The sequence below is a fragment of the Haliotis asinina genome, chromosome 10 (assembly GCF_037392515.1).
Source record: "Haliotis asinina isolate JCU_RB_2024 chromosome 10, JCU_Hal_asi_v2, whole genome shotgun sequence".
Classification (NCBI taxonomy): Eukaryota; Metazoa; Mollusca; class Gastropoda; order Lepetellida; family Haliotidae; genus Haliotis; species Haliotis asinina.
The window spans coordinates 52,525,474-52,543,224 of NC_090289.1; the positions used below are offsets into that span (position 1 = coordinate 52,525,474).

The 17,751-nt window shown below is 42.7% G+C and overlaps 1 protein-coding gene across 1 annotated transcript in view; it reads right to left on the minus strand.

Moving 5' to 3' along the window:
• The window catches only part of LOC137298856 (UPAR/Ly6 domain-containing protein qvr-like), a 40,052-nt gene extending 22,552 nt beyond the window's left edge, over positions 1-17,500 (minus strand). Inside the window, exon 1 of the mRNA XM_067831189.1 lies at positions 16,580-17,500. Coding sequence (XP_067687290.1) covers positions 16,580-16,667 — 88 coding nt within the window. The 5' untranslated portion in view covers positions 16,668-17,500. The remainder of the gene's footprint in view (positions 1-16,579) is intronic.
• Positions 17,501-17,751: the final 251 nt, after the last annotated feature.

The following is a 17,751-nucleotide window of genomic DNA, read 5'->3' on the forward strand; positions in this document are numbered from 1 at the left end:
GACAATATATACCATCACATTACCTGGATCTATAACGTATATCTGACATCAATTAATCTACATTCATTCATGACAATATATACCATCACATTGCCTGGATCTATAACGTATATCTGACAGTAATGTATAATCTGCATTCATTCATGACAATATATACCATCACATTGCCTGGATGTATAACGTACATCTGACAGCAATGTATAATCTACATTCATTCATAACAGTATATACCATCACATTGCCTGGATGTATAACGTATATCTGACAGCAATGTATAATCTACATTCATTCATAACAGTATATACCATCACATTGCCTGGATCTATAACGTACATCTGACAGCAATGTATAATCTACATTCATTCATGACAATATATACCATCACATTGCCTGGATGTATAACGTATATCTGACAGTAATGTATAATCTGCATTCATTCATGACAATATATACCATCACATTGCCTGGATGTATAACGTACATCTGACAGCAATGTATAATCTACATTCATTCATGACAATATATACCATCACATTGCCTGGATCTATAACGTACATCTGACAGCAATGTATAATCTACATTCATTCATGAATATATATACCATCACATTGCCTGGATGTATAACATATATCTGACAGCAATGTATAATCTACACTCATTCATGACAGAATATACCATGACACCACCTGGATGTATAACGTATATCTGACAGCAATATATAATCTGCATTCACTGACAGCATTATACACCGTGACACAGTCTGGAAGCATACCGTGTATCTGTTATGCAGTCAACAATCATTCTTGGAATGATATTATATGTAATGACGCTTACTGAATGTGCACTGTAGATCTGACAGCAATGTATAATCTATATAACACATTCATTTCACCATGTTACTGTCGTACATCAATACATGACCTATACATACATTCTAAACGCACACAGAGCTACCGGACTCTGCTGGGGATATAGACAAAGCACACAATTATATGGCATTAACACTGAATTGTAACTAATGTTTCAAAGCAACTAGCCATTGATTTTCCCTACATGGGATCTATTGATATTTGTGGCTGTGAGCTATATAACTACACTAACATTGAGTCCACGACGGTAAAGCTTGAGAATGGATTTAATGGCGGACATAACAAACGACAACTCTACATGGAGTGTTCGACAATCTGGAACAGTGTCGACATTAGGCACAGGCTGAACGTTTACTGGAAACTTTGATGTCCCGAACCGTATTCTGTGTTAAATAACAATAATCCACACAGACTATGAGAGTTGGGAAGCCTTTGGATAAAACAAGTTATGCAGTTCAACTGTTGTACAGAGGTGGACAGAGTAGGGGTGTGTGTTGAATAACATTCATACAATTCAAATGTTGTACAGAAGTGGACAGAGTCGGGGGGGGGGGGGGGGAGGGTGAGGGTGAATAATAGTCATATAGTTGAACTGTTGGACGGAGGTGGAAATAGTAGGGAGTATGTATTTAATAACAGTCATACAGTTCATGCATTGTACAGAGATATTCAGAGTGGGTAGTGTGTATTTAATGACAGTCACACACTTCAAGTGTTGTACAGAGATATTCACAACAGGGAGTAAGCGTTTACGTGCAACCATTCAGATCATGTGATGTACAGAGATATTCATAGCAGGTAGTATGTGTTTAATAACACTCACACAGTTCGTGTATTGTACACAGATATTGACAGTAGGTATTGTGTTTTTAATAACAGTCACACACTTCAAGTGTTGTACACAGATATTCACAGTGGGTAGTGTGTATTTAATAACAGTCACACACTTCAAGTGTTGTACACAGATATTCACAACGGGTAGTGTGTATTTGATGACAGTCACACACTTCAAGTGTTGTACAGAGATATTCACAGTGGGTAATGTGTATTTAATGACAGTCACACACTTCAAGTGTTGTACAGAGATATTCACAGTGGGTAGTGTGTGCTTAATAACAGTCATACATTACATGTATTGTACAGAGGTATTCACAGTAGATAGTATGTGTTTAAAAAACGTGTACAGTTCAAGTGTTGTACAGATATATCCACAGTAGGGAGTAGGTGTTACGTGTTGTTCAGATAGAGATCTCCACAATGGGAAGTAGGTGTTATGTGTTGTTCAGACAGAGATATCCACAATATGGAGTAGGTGTTAAGTGTTGTACAGACAGAGATATCGAGAGGCGTTATGTACTTTTACAGATTTAGGGTTGTACAGGAGTAGGGAGTAAGTGCTACTACAGTTACAGTAGTACGTAGCCAGGACGGAGTTATGTCAACCTTTGACCTCATATATCCTGTTCCGTTACAGGAAATCATCTTGTTCAAGGAGTATTGTTGAGTACATGCAACATCACCAATGTAGGGATATATGCCTAGTGAAACTGGCTTATGGAAATTGCACATACATTAGACATACATACGTTATGAATAGATATCACCTGTTGGTGTATAAGTGAAGGATCAATATAATTCTCATTCTGACAGGCACTGACCTATTTCTAGCACTGCTGATCGAGAGTCGAGTGCAGATACTTCGACGAAATGAATCGCAGAATATTCTTCCCCTAAGATGTTCTTCGCATGATCTTACGATCGAGAAGGGTAGATGCATAAGTATGTAGATGTACAAATAACCACCATGCGTTTGTGTACAGAAAAACTCGCCGGCAATCTTGTGATTGGATGCCATCTTTGTTATCTGGCTTAGTACTATATGCATGTGGCCTCTTAAGTACTGGACTAACAGAGATTTAACAGACACTGACCTACTTTTATCAGTGCCGATGAAGAGACGAGAACAGACTACACGTTGACACCATCTTGGGATTAGGGAATCAGAACTGTATATGTTTGTTATCTCTGGAGAGATTGGGAGAAGTTGCCACCTGTGATATCACACAGACTGGATCATGTGGACACCTTTATATCCCCAGTAACTGGGGGCTATTACCATATGTTTAGTGTATGATGGCACGTGTTCTAAGTCGCAGACTGGGGAATGGACATGTGCTATCATCTGTATCACAGGCTAGGGTTTAGGCCAGGTGTTAATGTCAGTGACCAATGCGTGTTATAGTTACAGTCAGCATGTGTTAAATAAACGCTATGTGTATGTGAAAGGTAAACACTGTTAATGTATGCCACAACTTTAGTTACGTGTATATCACTGTTTCAGCCAACGAATATCACGGGTACATTTGCCTGTATATCACTGTTACAGTCAAGTATATCACCAGTGATATACATTGACTTGCCTATCGCTGTTACAGTCAATGTATGTGGCAGGTACATTTACCTGTATATCGCTGTTACAGTATAAATATGTGACAGGTACAGTAAGTGTATATTCCAGTTACAGTTAATGCTAGAATATGCCACAGGTAGAGTTACATGAATATGATTGTCACAGTTAATGCATATCACAGTTTCAGTAAGAGCGTATCCTGGTTACAGTTAATGCATGCTACAGATAATCTATACCACAATTCAAGTTCAAACAGGTGACAGTTCCAGTGTCTGCCATTGTTACAGTTAATGTATGTTACAGTTACGGTAAATGTATAGCATGGTTACATTTAATGTATTTGACGTATTTAGAAGTTAGAACCGCATGTATATTACCAATGGTAGGCCGCACACATCAACAGACAGTACAACCATGGGATATTGCATTCTCTAGTTATCATTGTTTTGTATGTCACACAGACCCCGCACTAAAATCTCCGAGAACGTTTACCTTCATCAAATTACACAATATGTCCTCATGACAAGATATCTCCAGTTTCCGAAAACTAAATGGTTATCTCGGCTCCGTTTCACTGACAAATTCCCATAGCATTTAAAATGTAGAGACAAATGCTAGTCTAGCCTGTGCATATAGCAATTAACATAGATCTTCACTGATGCCAATTTGAAGTACACACGCTATTGGAGCTCATCCAGAATCGATTGTGATATACCCTAGTCATGGGAACAAACACACGTGGTAGCTGTGTTCAGGAGTCACAGAGTGCAGGTCAATGTCTACCTCTGGACAAAATAATAGAAATTACTGAATGATAGTGAAACAAGCCTAAACGAATTCAACGTTGAACACTGCAAGAATGATGAGGCTGATCTTGTACAGATATCTACTACGATGCAGTGTGCCGTCCTGTCATGTATTATACTCTGCCACACTCATACACCATGATCAAATACAAGTACCTATGTCTTTTATCCAAATCCTCATGTATCACTATGACTTCACCCAACAGGGGCCTCTTTGCGTTCGCGTTCCGAGGATTATATGCACGTGTTAATGGTTGCGATTGACGTCATCACGTGTCGATGTACTTCACATCTGCCATTCCCATGTTGCACGAACGTCACAACGTGGAAAGATGATGTTTTTAACCTACCACTAAAACTACATGCGAGACTAGCAGGTGCAGACGACATGTACCCTCGTGCACTGCGCCCCCTGCTGGTAGCCGATGACGGAAACGTCGTAAAGAAGCTTCTGGCTGCAGGTTAGACTAACGCTTAGTCTTACATATATATTTTTTATACTAACAAAAAGGCCTGATTAAATTGAATAGGAGCAACCGGAATATTTAAGAGAGTCCTGAATCTGAGGAAATCAAGACTCGTTTCATTTAAGGCTTCAGCATTGCAAAGAGGGATAGGCGGTAGGGGAAATAATGTGGTTCCAGGGCTATGAGAAGCGAAATGCCATAAAGATTCGTTATGATAATATTGCTCCTTTCAGACGACAGAAGAAAATAATAAAATAATTCAGTAAAGCCTGTGGTAATGAATACCCAGGCATACACAGATTAGATGTTACATAAGTAGAATATTTTGCTTTCAGTAAAGAATTCATATGGGATATAGTTGTCGTTTCACTGCTACAGCCTGTAAGTAACGTAGATGCCTGAAGCACGACACCAATTGGTGTTCTGGTAGTCTATTATGCACAACCCCTGCCAGCAGGGAGTGGTTGGTTAAAGCGTTCGCTCGTCACACCGACGATCAGAGTTCGATTCCCCAAATGGGCACAATGTGCCAAGCCAATTTCTGGTGTCCCCCGCCGTGACACCAGAAATAGTGGTAAAAACGGCATAAAACTAAACTCGGTCACTCACTCACACACACACACGCAAAACCCAGACATACACGCACGCATGCACGAGCACACACATACTCACATGCGCATATACATGTACACACACACGCACGCACACGCGTATACACACTCATTCTCTCTCTCTCTCTCTCTCTCTCTCTCTCTCTCTCTCACACACACACACACACACACACACACACACACACACACTCACTTACACATACATCATAAGCCACCACAGTATACAAAATCAATTATCGTGTCATTTAACATTTCTATCCCTGAAATATATAAATATGTGTGCTTATACAAAATCTAAATTCCCAACCCAGCATGGTTCATAAATAGTTTAGATGTGCTGCAATTAGTATTTACCGGCGAAGGCAGTAACAGTCATCAACACAACGGGAAGCCCATCGAACACCGCTATGTCCATTGCAAAATAATTTGATTGCGTGACCAATTACTGGCACATACACAGAGGGAGGGCAATTACACTCCTGGGAACTGCCTACTGAAGTCTAATACGGGATTGGGTTTAATCAGCCGTGTATCCTATGGAATGGTAAGTGTGGTAAATACCAAAGTGCCCTAACTGAAGCAACATACAAAGATTGGCGCTTGGCCGTGATGACATTCTCAAACAGATATTGAGCTGTTTTACACTACCACCCATCAAAGACTATTTCTCGTAATCCCCCGTCGTCAAAGAATCTTACACTATCGGATGAGTTACATATTGTGTGAGAGGATATGTGCAGATGGATATACATGTTGCGCATGCCGTCATCGATCTGTATTGTAATGTATCATCTATCACAACCCGAAACAAATCTATGATGCTACTTATAACGTATATCTCACACGTCCACAGATTTGAAGTTTATATATCACATATAACTCATCAACACAGTTCTTCAGCGCCATAAATCTGCCGCCCCATATATCACGTATTTCACACTATCCAAGATTTGCAGAGTCATATATCATGTATTTCACACTACCCTAGATCTTCCTTGTCATGCATCATGCATTTCTCACTAAGCAAGATCTGGTGTGTCATATATCATGTATTTCACACTACCCTAGATCTTCCTTGTCATGCATCATGCATTTCTCACTAAGCAAGATCTGGTGTGTCATATATCATGTATTTCACACAACCCAAGATCTGCCTTGTCATACATCGTGTATTTCACACTATCCAAGATCTGCCGTGTCATATATCATGTGTTTCACATTACCCTAGATCTACCGTGTCAAATATCAAGCATTTCACATTACCCTAGATCTGCCGTGCCATGTATCAAGCATTTCACATTACGCTAGATCTACATAGTCCCATATGGCATCCTATCCCTGAGCCCTGCCAGTCATGTCAGCTTCAGCATCAGCTGTTTGAGGATCAGTAGATTCCATCACACGGTACGTGTACCATGTAGTCCATGACTCCATACAAAAGCGGACATTAGCAGGGTGGACGCAAACAGTGATGCAGAAATATCTCCAAAACATATCCTTGCAACTTTAACTGGAAGTGTAACAAGAGTGAAGTGGGTCGTCTCGTTCCCTGTTGTCCAAGTAGTATCTTGGCTTGGAACCTAACAGTAACTCACGTGGTTCTGGTGGTATTCCTATACACATTTTCAGAACCATGTGACAGGACATTAGCGGTATTGTCATGCCCATGCTAGTCATGTAACAGGACATAGTGGTAGTGCTATGCCCATTCTTCACATATGACAGGACACTAGTGGTATTGTCATGTCATGTGACAGGACACTAGTGGTATTGTCATGCCCATGCTAGTCATGTAACAGGACATAGTGGTAGTGCTATGCCCATTCTTCACATGTGACAGGACACTAGTGCTATTGTCATGCCCATGCTAGTCATGTAACAGGACATGGTGGTAGTGCTATGCCCATTCTTCACATGTGACAGGACATAGTGGTAGTGCTATGCCCATTCTTCACATGTGACAGGACACTAGTGGTATTGTCATGCCCATGCTAGTCATGTAACAGGACATGGTGGTAGTGCTATGCCCATTCTTCACATGTGACAGGACACTAGTGGTATTGTCATGCCCATGCTAGTCATGTAACAGCACATAGTGGTAGTGCCATGCCCATTCTTGTCAAGTGACAGGGCACTAGTGGTATTGTCATGCCCATGCTAGTCATGTAACAGGACATAGTGGTAGTGCTATGCCCATTCTTGTCAAGTGACAGGACACTAGTGGTATTGTCATGCCCATGCTAGTCATGTAACAGGACATGGTGGTAGTGCTATGCCCATTCTTGTCAAGTGACAGGACACTAGTGGTATTGTCATGCCCATGCTAGTCATGTAACAGGACATAGTGGTAGTGCTATGCCCATTCTTCACATGTGACAGGACACTAGTGGTATTGTCATGCCCATGCTAGTCATGTAACAGGACATAGTGGTAGTGCTATGCCCATTCTTCACATGTGACAGGACACTAGTGGTATTGTCATGCCCATGCTAGTCATGTAACAGGACATAGTGGTAGTGCTATGCCCATTCTTCACATATGACAGCACATAGTGGTAGTGCCATGCCCATTCTTGTCAAGTGACAGGACACTAGTGGTATTGCCATGCCCATGCTAGTCATGTAACAGCACATAGTGGCAGTGCTATGCCCACTCTTCACATATGACAGCACATAGTGGTAGTGCCATGCCCATTCTTCACATGTGACAGGACACTAGTGGTATTGCCATGCCCATGCTAGTCATGTAACAGGACATAGTGGTAGTGCTATGCCCATTCTTCACATGTGACAGGACACTAGTGGTATTGCCATGCCCATGCTAGTCATGTAACAGGACATAGTGGTAGTGCCATGCCCATTCTTCACATGTGACAGGACACTAGTGGTATTGCCATACCCATGCTAGTCATGTAACAGCACATAGTGGTAGTGCTATGCCCATTCTTCACATGTGACAGGACACTAGTGGTATTGCCATGCCCATGCTAGTCATGTAACAGCACATAGTGGTAGTGCCATGCCCATTCTTCACATGTGACAGGACACTAGTGGTATTGCCATGCCCATGCTAGTCATGTAACAGGACATAGTGGTAGTGCTATGCCCATTCTTGTCAAGTGACAGGACACTAGTGGTATAGCCATGCCCATGCTAGTCATGTAACAGGACATAGTGGTAGTGCCATGCCCATTCTTGTCAAGTGACAGCACACTAGTGGTAGTGCCATGTCATGTGACAGGACACTGGTGGTATTCCTACACCCCCAATAACAGGTCATGGAACATGGCAGTGGTGGTATTCATATAGTCACAATCAAACACCAGTCTGTACTCACAACAGACGGGTATTCATCTTCCCAACAACAACAGGTCATGTGGGCATTCATTCGCGCCATTCTCAAAACCAACATCAACCCACTTGACCCCTGTCAAGTCTTCCCTAGATCCACTGCCAAAATTTGGCATAACAATGATGACTTTATGACCGGTCATGACCAGACATAAACCTAACATGACCAGAGACAGTCTTGGTCTTTGCGTTCCACCAACAGATCAGTAGAACAGAAATATGTTGTCAATCTCCCCCATTCCGTAAACAACCATTCATGAGTTTCATTATAAATATCTGTTCCCATAAACTATACAAAATATCAACCTTACATGGAGGCATTCATTATAAGCTGATGAGCTTAGGTCGATTGACTGTGAATTTTTCATTCCAATACGCTGTTGCCATGGTGATAAAGGTGAGGAGATACATCAGCATCCCGGCTTACCAAGTCACTGGAAACAAGCTAACAGTCTAATGTAAGTTGCAGTTAGAACACAAATACACCAGCAAAACAAACAAATGGCCTCAACCACTGTGGAATTATAGATAATTCATCGCAGACCTTGTAAATGTACCGGGGTTGATTTGATTACATTAATGGAAATACGGTTGTAGTGCGCAGTATTTTTATTGCTTTAACAAAAAAAGCACATGTGTTGCGTCAACTATCCATGCGCTTCAGTTGGCCAGGGAGACAACGCTGAAATGTAATTATTACGTGTGGTGGTAACATCTAGCCCAGGAGGCTGTCACCTGCGTCAGCTAGTCCTGCAGCTGGTGGGACTAATCGATTCCCCGTTGTCTAAATCCAGCCCCCATATTCCGAGGTAATGCAGTTGGCACTATCCCGCCCCCTGGGACACCATGGGTACTACACTACTGTCAGGGAATAGAGAAACTTGAAACTAACAGAACACCATGACTTCTAGTGATTGACATAACGCATCTACACGGGATCGGGGGACTCACAATTTCATGAAACCCAAAGCTCATTCATGGAGCAGACAGACCGAACACAGAACGCTGGGATTGGAGGTTACGGTCAGACGATCCCGACATAGCTTGCACAGGGAAATTTTGACGGCCACGACATGGTGCCTGTCCTTTGTACGCATCTTCCATTCAGCGGTGGGCTGATACGATGTAGAAAATTAAAGGAGGGGACATAAGATATATTGGGTAATCGGTATTGAAGAACAGGATGTTATGAAGAGTGTATATACAGATAGAAGACAGTGTCTAGTCTGGCACTGTGGCCAGTGTCTGGCACTTGGACATGTTGTCCAAGACAGGTGGTTCAGTTGTGTATTGGCGGTAGTAGAGTAGTAGTAGTGGTACTAGTAGTAGTACTAGTAGTAGTAGTGGTAGTAGTAGTAGTAGAAGAAGAAGAAGTAGAAGTAGAAGTAGTAGTTGTTGTTGTTGTTGTTGTAACAGCAGTAGCTGTAGCAGCAGCAGTAGTAGTAGTAGTAGTAGTAGTAGTAGTGGTGGTGGTGGTGGTGGTGGTGGTAGTGGTAGTAGAGGTGACAGGGGAAGTAGTATTGAAACCCTCTTTCCGCACAACCTTCCATAGGACATCCATGATTTTTGGTGAGTAAACTTTGCCATACATATGGAGCCCAACAGCTTGGCTGAACGGTGTTCGTGTTCACTTATCCATTTGGTACTCAAAAAAATGTAATAAATACATCGTAATAATAAAAGAAATCAATATATTTTTACAAGCACACCTACATAAGGATAAATGCACATTCGAACATCTGTTGCACGCCCACAATGATGTGTTTGTCTGTCGATAGGTTCTGTTTCCTGACATAATGACAGTGAAGGTCCAGTATTCTCCAGCAAGGAATAGTTCTGGTGTTACCATGAGGTGTTATCCTACAGAGTAGTTCTGGTGTTACCCGGATGTGGTATCCTACAAAGAATAGTACTGGTGTTACTCTCAAGTGGTATCCTACAGGGAGCACTTCTCATGTTACCATGATGTGGTATCCTACAGGATGCAGTTCTGATGTTACCATGAGGTGTTTTCCTACAGAGAGTAGTTCCGATGTTACCCTGATGTGGTATCCTACAGTGAGTAGTTCTGGTGTTACTCTGAAGTGGTATCCTACAGGGAGCACTTCTGATGTTATCCTGATGTGGTATCCTACAGGGAGTGATTCTGATGTTACCCTGATGTGGTATCTTACAGGATGCAGGTCTGATGTTACCATGAGGTGGTATCCTACAGACAGCAGCTCGGGTGTTATCCGGCAGGAGTAGTAGTAGTGAGTAGTTCGGGTGTTATTCTGCTGTGATAGGACTGATGTCTCATTCAGATAACAGCTCGACTGTTATTCTGCTGTTATAGGACTGGTGTCTCCTTCAGATAACAGCTCGACTGTTATTCTGCTGTGATAGGACTGATGTCTCCTTCAGATAACAGCTCGACTGTTATTCTGCTGTGATAGGACTGGTGTCTCCTTCAGATAACAGCTCGACTGTTATTCTACTGTTATAGGACTGGTGTCTCCTTGTTGAGGTGGCATTAAGCAACGTGTAATGACAGGTCAACAGTCTGATTAGGTCATACTTGACCTCAGCCTTGCCCTTATCGACAATCGATATATGTACGTGACCTTTCATATACAGACAAGAGGGGCAGGTATTGATCTCGTCAAGCACACAATGCATACATTACAGGAACGCATACATACAAAGATCACGCACACTTGCACATCTGGTCACACTGTCCTTCCTTTCGTTTAACACCATTCCTGTACAGATCCTCCGATGTAGTGTGATCGCTCACAGATCTCTCTCAGGCCCTTAGATCACTGAATAAAGCTTACACTAAACAGCGATCAGAGCCGGGAACGGATGACATCAAAATCACACGTTGCAGCTCCCCTAACCAGCGGCAATCTCCCTCGCCCACAGACAGCTCATGCAGTCAATGCAGTCTTCAGTTCCAGGGGCAATCTACATTGTCACAGAAGATACGTGTTTGTCTATTATTTGCTCTGATTTTGTTAAACGCCGCAGTCAGCAATATTCTAGCTATATGACGACAGTCAGTAAATAATCGAGTCTGGACAAGACAATTCAGTGATCAACAGCATGAGCACCCCTGTCAGTTGTAGTCACTTCCATGTGTGTCGTAAAAAAGTAATTGGCTATCCTTTGTATGTGTTCATGACGGTTGCCACAGGGTTACGATCACCTCGCAAACACCTAGTATCATCACTATTTTGCTACTGATTCAAAAACACATGTTCATTTTAGAATGGGTTAGATTCAACTGTCACTTAGAGCACAAGGTCGCTGACAGCAGTTTGCAACATGAATGGCAGGACACGACGTCACGGTCCTCTCATGGTCCTCGGTCCTCCCCCGAGAACAACACTGTTGGAATTGAGCCTACTGTGTCTTCATTAAATGTGTTTACGCGTATGTAGGATAAGAATGGGAACTGCAAAGGAGTCACTACATTGTGTATCGTCCAAACATGAAACAAAACTCATTGTCATTATCGTGACTTACAGAAGCGTGATATATACATTTCAGTGTACACTGTCTAGCAGCCACCGTGGAACCAAACAAGACGGAGTGATTCTCTCTGGCACAAGCATTAGATGTCATTACATCATACATCGACTACATCTGACTAACTCACACTGGCCACTATCTGTTATTCACACTATATCTCAATAGCTGGCAATATCAATCCTCCACCATATACTCTTAAAAACTAGGCTATCCTGAACTCTCAATTTGGATAGGAAGTGTAAGGGTTAACAAACTTTTCAAAGACAGACATCTTATGAACGAACTCCCATTTCTCTTTATCTCTTGTATTTCTCTTTTAAATACAACGTAGGCGATGCAAATGCGCAAGGCAGTAGTTCCAAACACGTGCAAGTGATGTCATTCTTGATTTTCCGGCTTGTAAGAAGGTCGATATACCGCTGTAGACATTTCATTTTGCCAATCATCTTGTACTGCTCAGTTGTTGCTGCTTGTTTCTGTTTGAAAATGAAAATTATATAAATTTCGCGTGATACGCCAAACATCTTTCGAGATCGATTACTGCACAGACAATAGTAGTCATACGAAAGTGCAAGTGGGATGCACTCTCAAAACATTCATTATTATCATAACAACATTGGCTGACAATTTTTTCAACCATAAATCATATTAGGAATGCAGTTCCCCAATTTCTTATGGCAGATATACACTGTAGTGTTAACACCACATGACACGTTGTGTCACATGTACACTTATACCACAAGGTAAGACGTTCCAGACGTTGCAAGCTGTCCCACGTGATGACCACCCAGAGTAGGGAGCGCACAACAATACGGTCACCCTTCATCCATCCCGGGTATTGAGGTAATACATAAAAGCTGGACATTGTGTGACTGTGACGTTCAATCCCATATGGTTCCCTGTTCATTTGACGTGCCTTTGCGAGCATTTGTGACGGGTACAGCTGGCACAGCGTCTTCCCGCGAACACGGCTGTTTGACAGTGATTCATAAACAAGTGCTCACGATGTAACATGTCATATTTGGGATTACAATGAGTAAGGTACAAATTCTGGAGCTTTTTCGGTTGTGTCCGATACGGCACTCGAACCTGCATCCTCAGAGTCAGGCACCTAATTGCCAGCACACAACTTCAGCCGTCTAGCCCGCCCAGACACCGCAACTTCCACAAAAATGGAAGTCGGACCACTAGTAGTCTTGACTGCGTACTTTGTAAACTGCCATGGTTAGTTGATGTAGTCGGAGTCGTACTGGTTCCTCTTCTCTTGTCAGAGATGTATTGTGATTATGAGTGAGTGAACAGGGTTTTACGCCTCTTTTAGCAATATTCCAGCAAAATAACGTCGGGAAACACCAGAGATGGGCCTCATGCATTGTACGCATGTAGGGAACTGAAACCGAATCTTCGGTGTAACGATCAAACGCTTTAACATCAAGGCTACCCCGCTGCCTCTGTGATCATGAAAGGAGTTCGGTTGCTTATATTACTACTGAGTCCGTATGAAGTCAGGGGCCTGTTATCCCTCAACTTCCATCAAAGGAAACTCTGCCCCTGTTGTGTGGCAAGTGGCAAGTGTGGCATGGGGAAACGTCGGTACCATGCCCTGTCTATACTCCAACATTTCTCATCGCTCAGACTCTTCTACCAGGAATATAGCCATGCCTTCCACACCACGTATAACTCCTTACCATGACCATACAAGGTGCCTATATCAGTGGACATACAAGGTGCCTATATCAGTGGACATACAAGGTGCCTATAACAGTGAACATACAAGGTGCCTATAACAGTGGACATACAAGGTGCCTATATCAGTGGACATACAAGGTGCCTATATCAGTGGACATACAAGGTGCCTATATCAGTGGACATACAAGGTGCCTATAACAGTGAACATACAAGGTGCCTATAACACTGAACATACAAGGTGCCTATATCAGTGGACATACAAGGTGCCTATATCAGTGGACATACAAGGTGCCTATATCAGTGGACATACAAGGTGCCTATATCAGTGGACATACAAGGTGCCTATAACAGTGGACATACAAGGTGCCTATAACAGTGAACATACAAGGTGCCTATAACAGTGGACATACAAGGTGCCTATATCAGGGGACATACAAGGTGCCTATATCAGTGGACATACAAGGTGCCTATAACAGTGGACATACAAGGTGCCTATATCAGTGGACATGAGATCCTGTATGGAAGACAGACTGGAACGAGAGCATGTGCGTTGAAATGTCATATAACACTCCTACGCCGAGACATATACACGTCTTAATACCATCTCAATTAATGGAGTATAATCACCGTTGTTAATACGCCTGTGCCACTACTCTACCGTACGTGTGGTCCGCGTTAATGGGCAGGTCAGGCTTGGGGGACGAATATGTGTGTGAAAACGTCTATATAGCAACATATATGAGCGGGTCAAATGTTGTTGTAATATTGTCCATTTAGGGGTAGCTATTGCAGCATGAGACATGTGGTAGAGGTAGTGTACATTATATCGCCACTAGCAATCCTGGAGCACCCTGCACGTAATTAACAAACATATCTAAACCAATTATTTGGCACTTGAAGAGTCTAGTATACAGCTTATGTGTACAAGGCTGGTGCAGGTTAATTAAACACAGAGATGGTATAAGTTAACCGTATGCCAGAACGATGAATGTCTGCTAACTGTTCTAAAACGCACAACGCTCTATTATACCTCAGAAATATCCCTTTATCTGTGCTATAAACATACAGCAAAGGTGATGAATTGAAAAGTCGCCAGACAGTAATGAATAAAGCCCATAAACACGATCTATAAACCAGTCCACGAATAACCTTACCCCTATAACAGTCCCGTTAACCGGTCGTATTGTACCAGCCATCCCTTAACACAAACCAGAAGCATGGACTAATCTTCTCGTTACCTGGGGTGCTCCATCAGTGCCGGAAATAGACGACCTGCATCTACAGGTATCTCCTACACACAGCGTCAGATGGCTCCCCCCAGCCCAGCTCTCGGATTACACAGGGTCGGGGTTGTCTATTTAAAGATCTGCCTAGCTCTAATTGATTTTGTACGTATACTACCGTTCCTGTGGGAAGCGGGTTGGGCTGACTTTACAACACCCTGCAGCCACACCCTGCAGTCCTGATATTCTTGAGGTTACTTGATGGCTTTAAAGAACATCACGATAATTCTACTTTAATACAAATGATTTATACAATGGACATGGGCGCTCTCTCTCTCTCTCTCTCTCTCTCTCTCTCTCTCTCTCTCTCTCTTTCTTTCTCTATCTCTCTGTATGTGTATGTGTATGCATGTGTATGTATGGTGTGTGTGTGTGTGTACGTGCGTGCGTGCGTGTGTTCCCATAGAAGCGGTAGTACACAAACAAGGTAGTGTACAGATCATATATTCAATTTAACTAATGCATATACTATCAAACATGTGATAAAAATAGTTATTTTTGTTGTAAAATTCATTTATATAATCGTATAACTGGGCAAGCACATATAACGCTTGACACGTAAATTACATTGTGGAATACAAAACAAGCTACGCCTGGGAATAGTCGACATGTAATCATGTCATGACACATAGTGACGTCACATGTGGTAGTAAAACTAGCAAGGTCAAGGACTGTATATACATATACACAGTAGCATACTTTACTGTAGCATATATGCACTGGAATGTGATCACACCTTGTATGTGGAAACACGAGTCACAATCAATTTGAAAGAATATACCAGACCTTGGGGAAAGTCTTACCTTGCAATGGTGTAGGGGGCACATTATACGTTGACTGTTTAGCACTTGACTGGTATGCATTTCGCTACAAGCAGTGCGTGAAGCGAGCGATATGTAGTTTACCGAGTACATAAACATGACAATGAAACATTCCCCATAATCGTGATTGACGCGTGTGTGAGTGTAGTGTACCGACATGATATATTGATGAGACAGGCACTTGATCTATCCACAACTGTCTTAGATTTGATACACTGTTGGTCTTATATTGATTATTGGAAGAGTCCGGCTTCCTTAACACCGTGAGTAAACTAGGCGCCCGTCTAGCTGCCAAGTCGCTGTGTTATAACCGCGTGTCTCAGGAAGGGAAAACCATTACTGCAACAATATAGGACTTAGAGATAGAATGTTGACTGCTAGGATCGTGGATAATTGTATGTACCGTGTATGGACTGGGGGAAACACTTGACTATGAATTCAGCAACGTTCATTTGGGGTACAAACATGCAATAGAACAGTGCCGTTAACGTATACACTTCGGGACAAGTGGATGTAGATATCTCAACAGATAATTGAGTAGAAGACACTGACTTGAAATTGTGAAACTAGAAACTTACTAGTAGCTCTCTGAAAGTGAAAGTAATGTCGTTGAGTGTTATGTGAGAAGGTTATTCTCGACTCAAAATGATCACTGAATATTCGGTTTACCTGAGTCTAATCAGTTTTAGGTTTAATGGATTAAGATACGATATAACACATTTGACACCAAGATTATGGGGAGATCTTCCACTTAACTTACCTGTGTAATCATCTTGAGCTGAAGAGGGCGCCACATGCCAGGACAATAGAATTATCGTCACGAGAGGCGCCAAGCAATAGGTGAGCATATCAACCGGACAGTTGCAAGATCCTCACTGCGTACATAATATACATTCGAGACGCTTCCAGATATGGAATCCAAGTTTAAAGGCTATACGAACTGCGTGTTATACCCAAACCAGCCCATAGTATCCCAGGTAAGGCGCTGGCACAGTATGTCAAACACACACACGCACGTTCACACGCCAGGTAGCTCTCGTCCGTCCGTCCGGCGAATGAATCCTCCTACAGCAGTACAATGTATCGTCAGTGTAGCGCCGTCTGTAAACAAAGGGATGGACACGGCTTGCACGTGTAACCTAACTCCCCAAGAAGTGAGGTAGATTCAGATGGAAGGTGTCGGGTTGTGCTGCTCAGCAGGGAATCTCTCCCGTCCCCCCGTGAAACTCGAGATGTGGGGGAGATCCAGAACCAATAGAATAACAGACAACTCCTGACACGGTGTTGAGATAGATGCTGACTTGCCAATGTCATAAGACCAGCAGTGCCCTGGTGCGAGATGAGATGGGTCTCAGCGTGGTGTAGAGGATCGGACGCTGTCTATGTTCATCCAGCCTTCTGTAGCACATAGATAGCAACAATTGACGGACGTGTCTACTCAGGCCATTCCAACGTAAATCTGGATATATTTACATAATCACTTGTACAGACATCAACTGGAATCGTGCAAGTCAAAGTACGTCGTCGCGTTGTGGATGTCGGGCGGCACTTCTGTTGTCGCTACTGCACATCACCACTTGACCTTATTTCATTCCCCCAATCTGCAGCCCTCACTACAACCAGCTAGCGTGAAGCCGAGTTGCCTGCTTCTGCCGATATTCTCTGATCAATATTCACAACCGCTGGCTCGACCCACTCGGCGCTTCTCGCTAGCACACGAGTCTCTGCGAGTTGTTCCAGCAATAAGCCGTCGCTCACATTTGCTGCGTGCCGAGTACGTCACGTCCGTTGATGCTGACTCCGAGAGCAGTCTTTACATACACCCGCGCTTGTACCACCCCGTTGCACCCCAAGAGGAACATGTCACTGTTGTTGAGGTCAGAGGTCACACAGTCTAAGAGGATGTACTACTAACCAGGTCAACAGCACCAC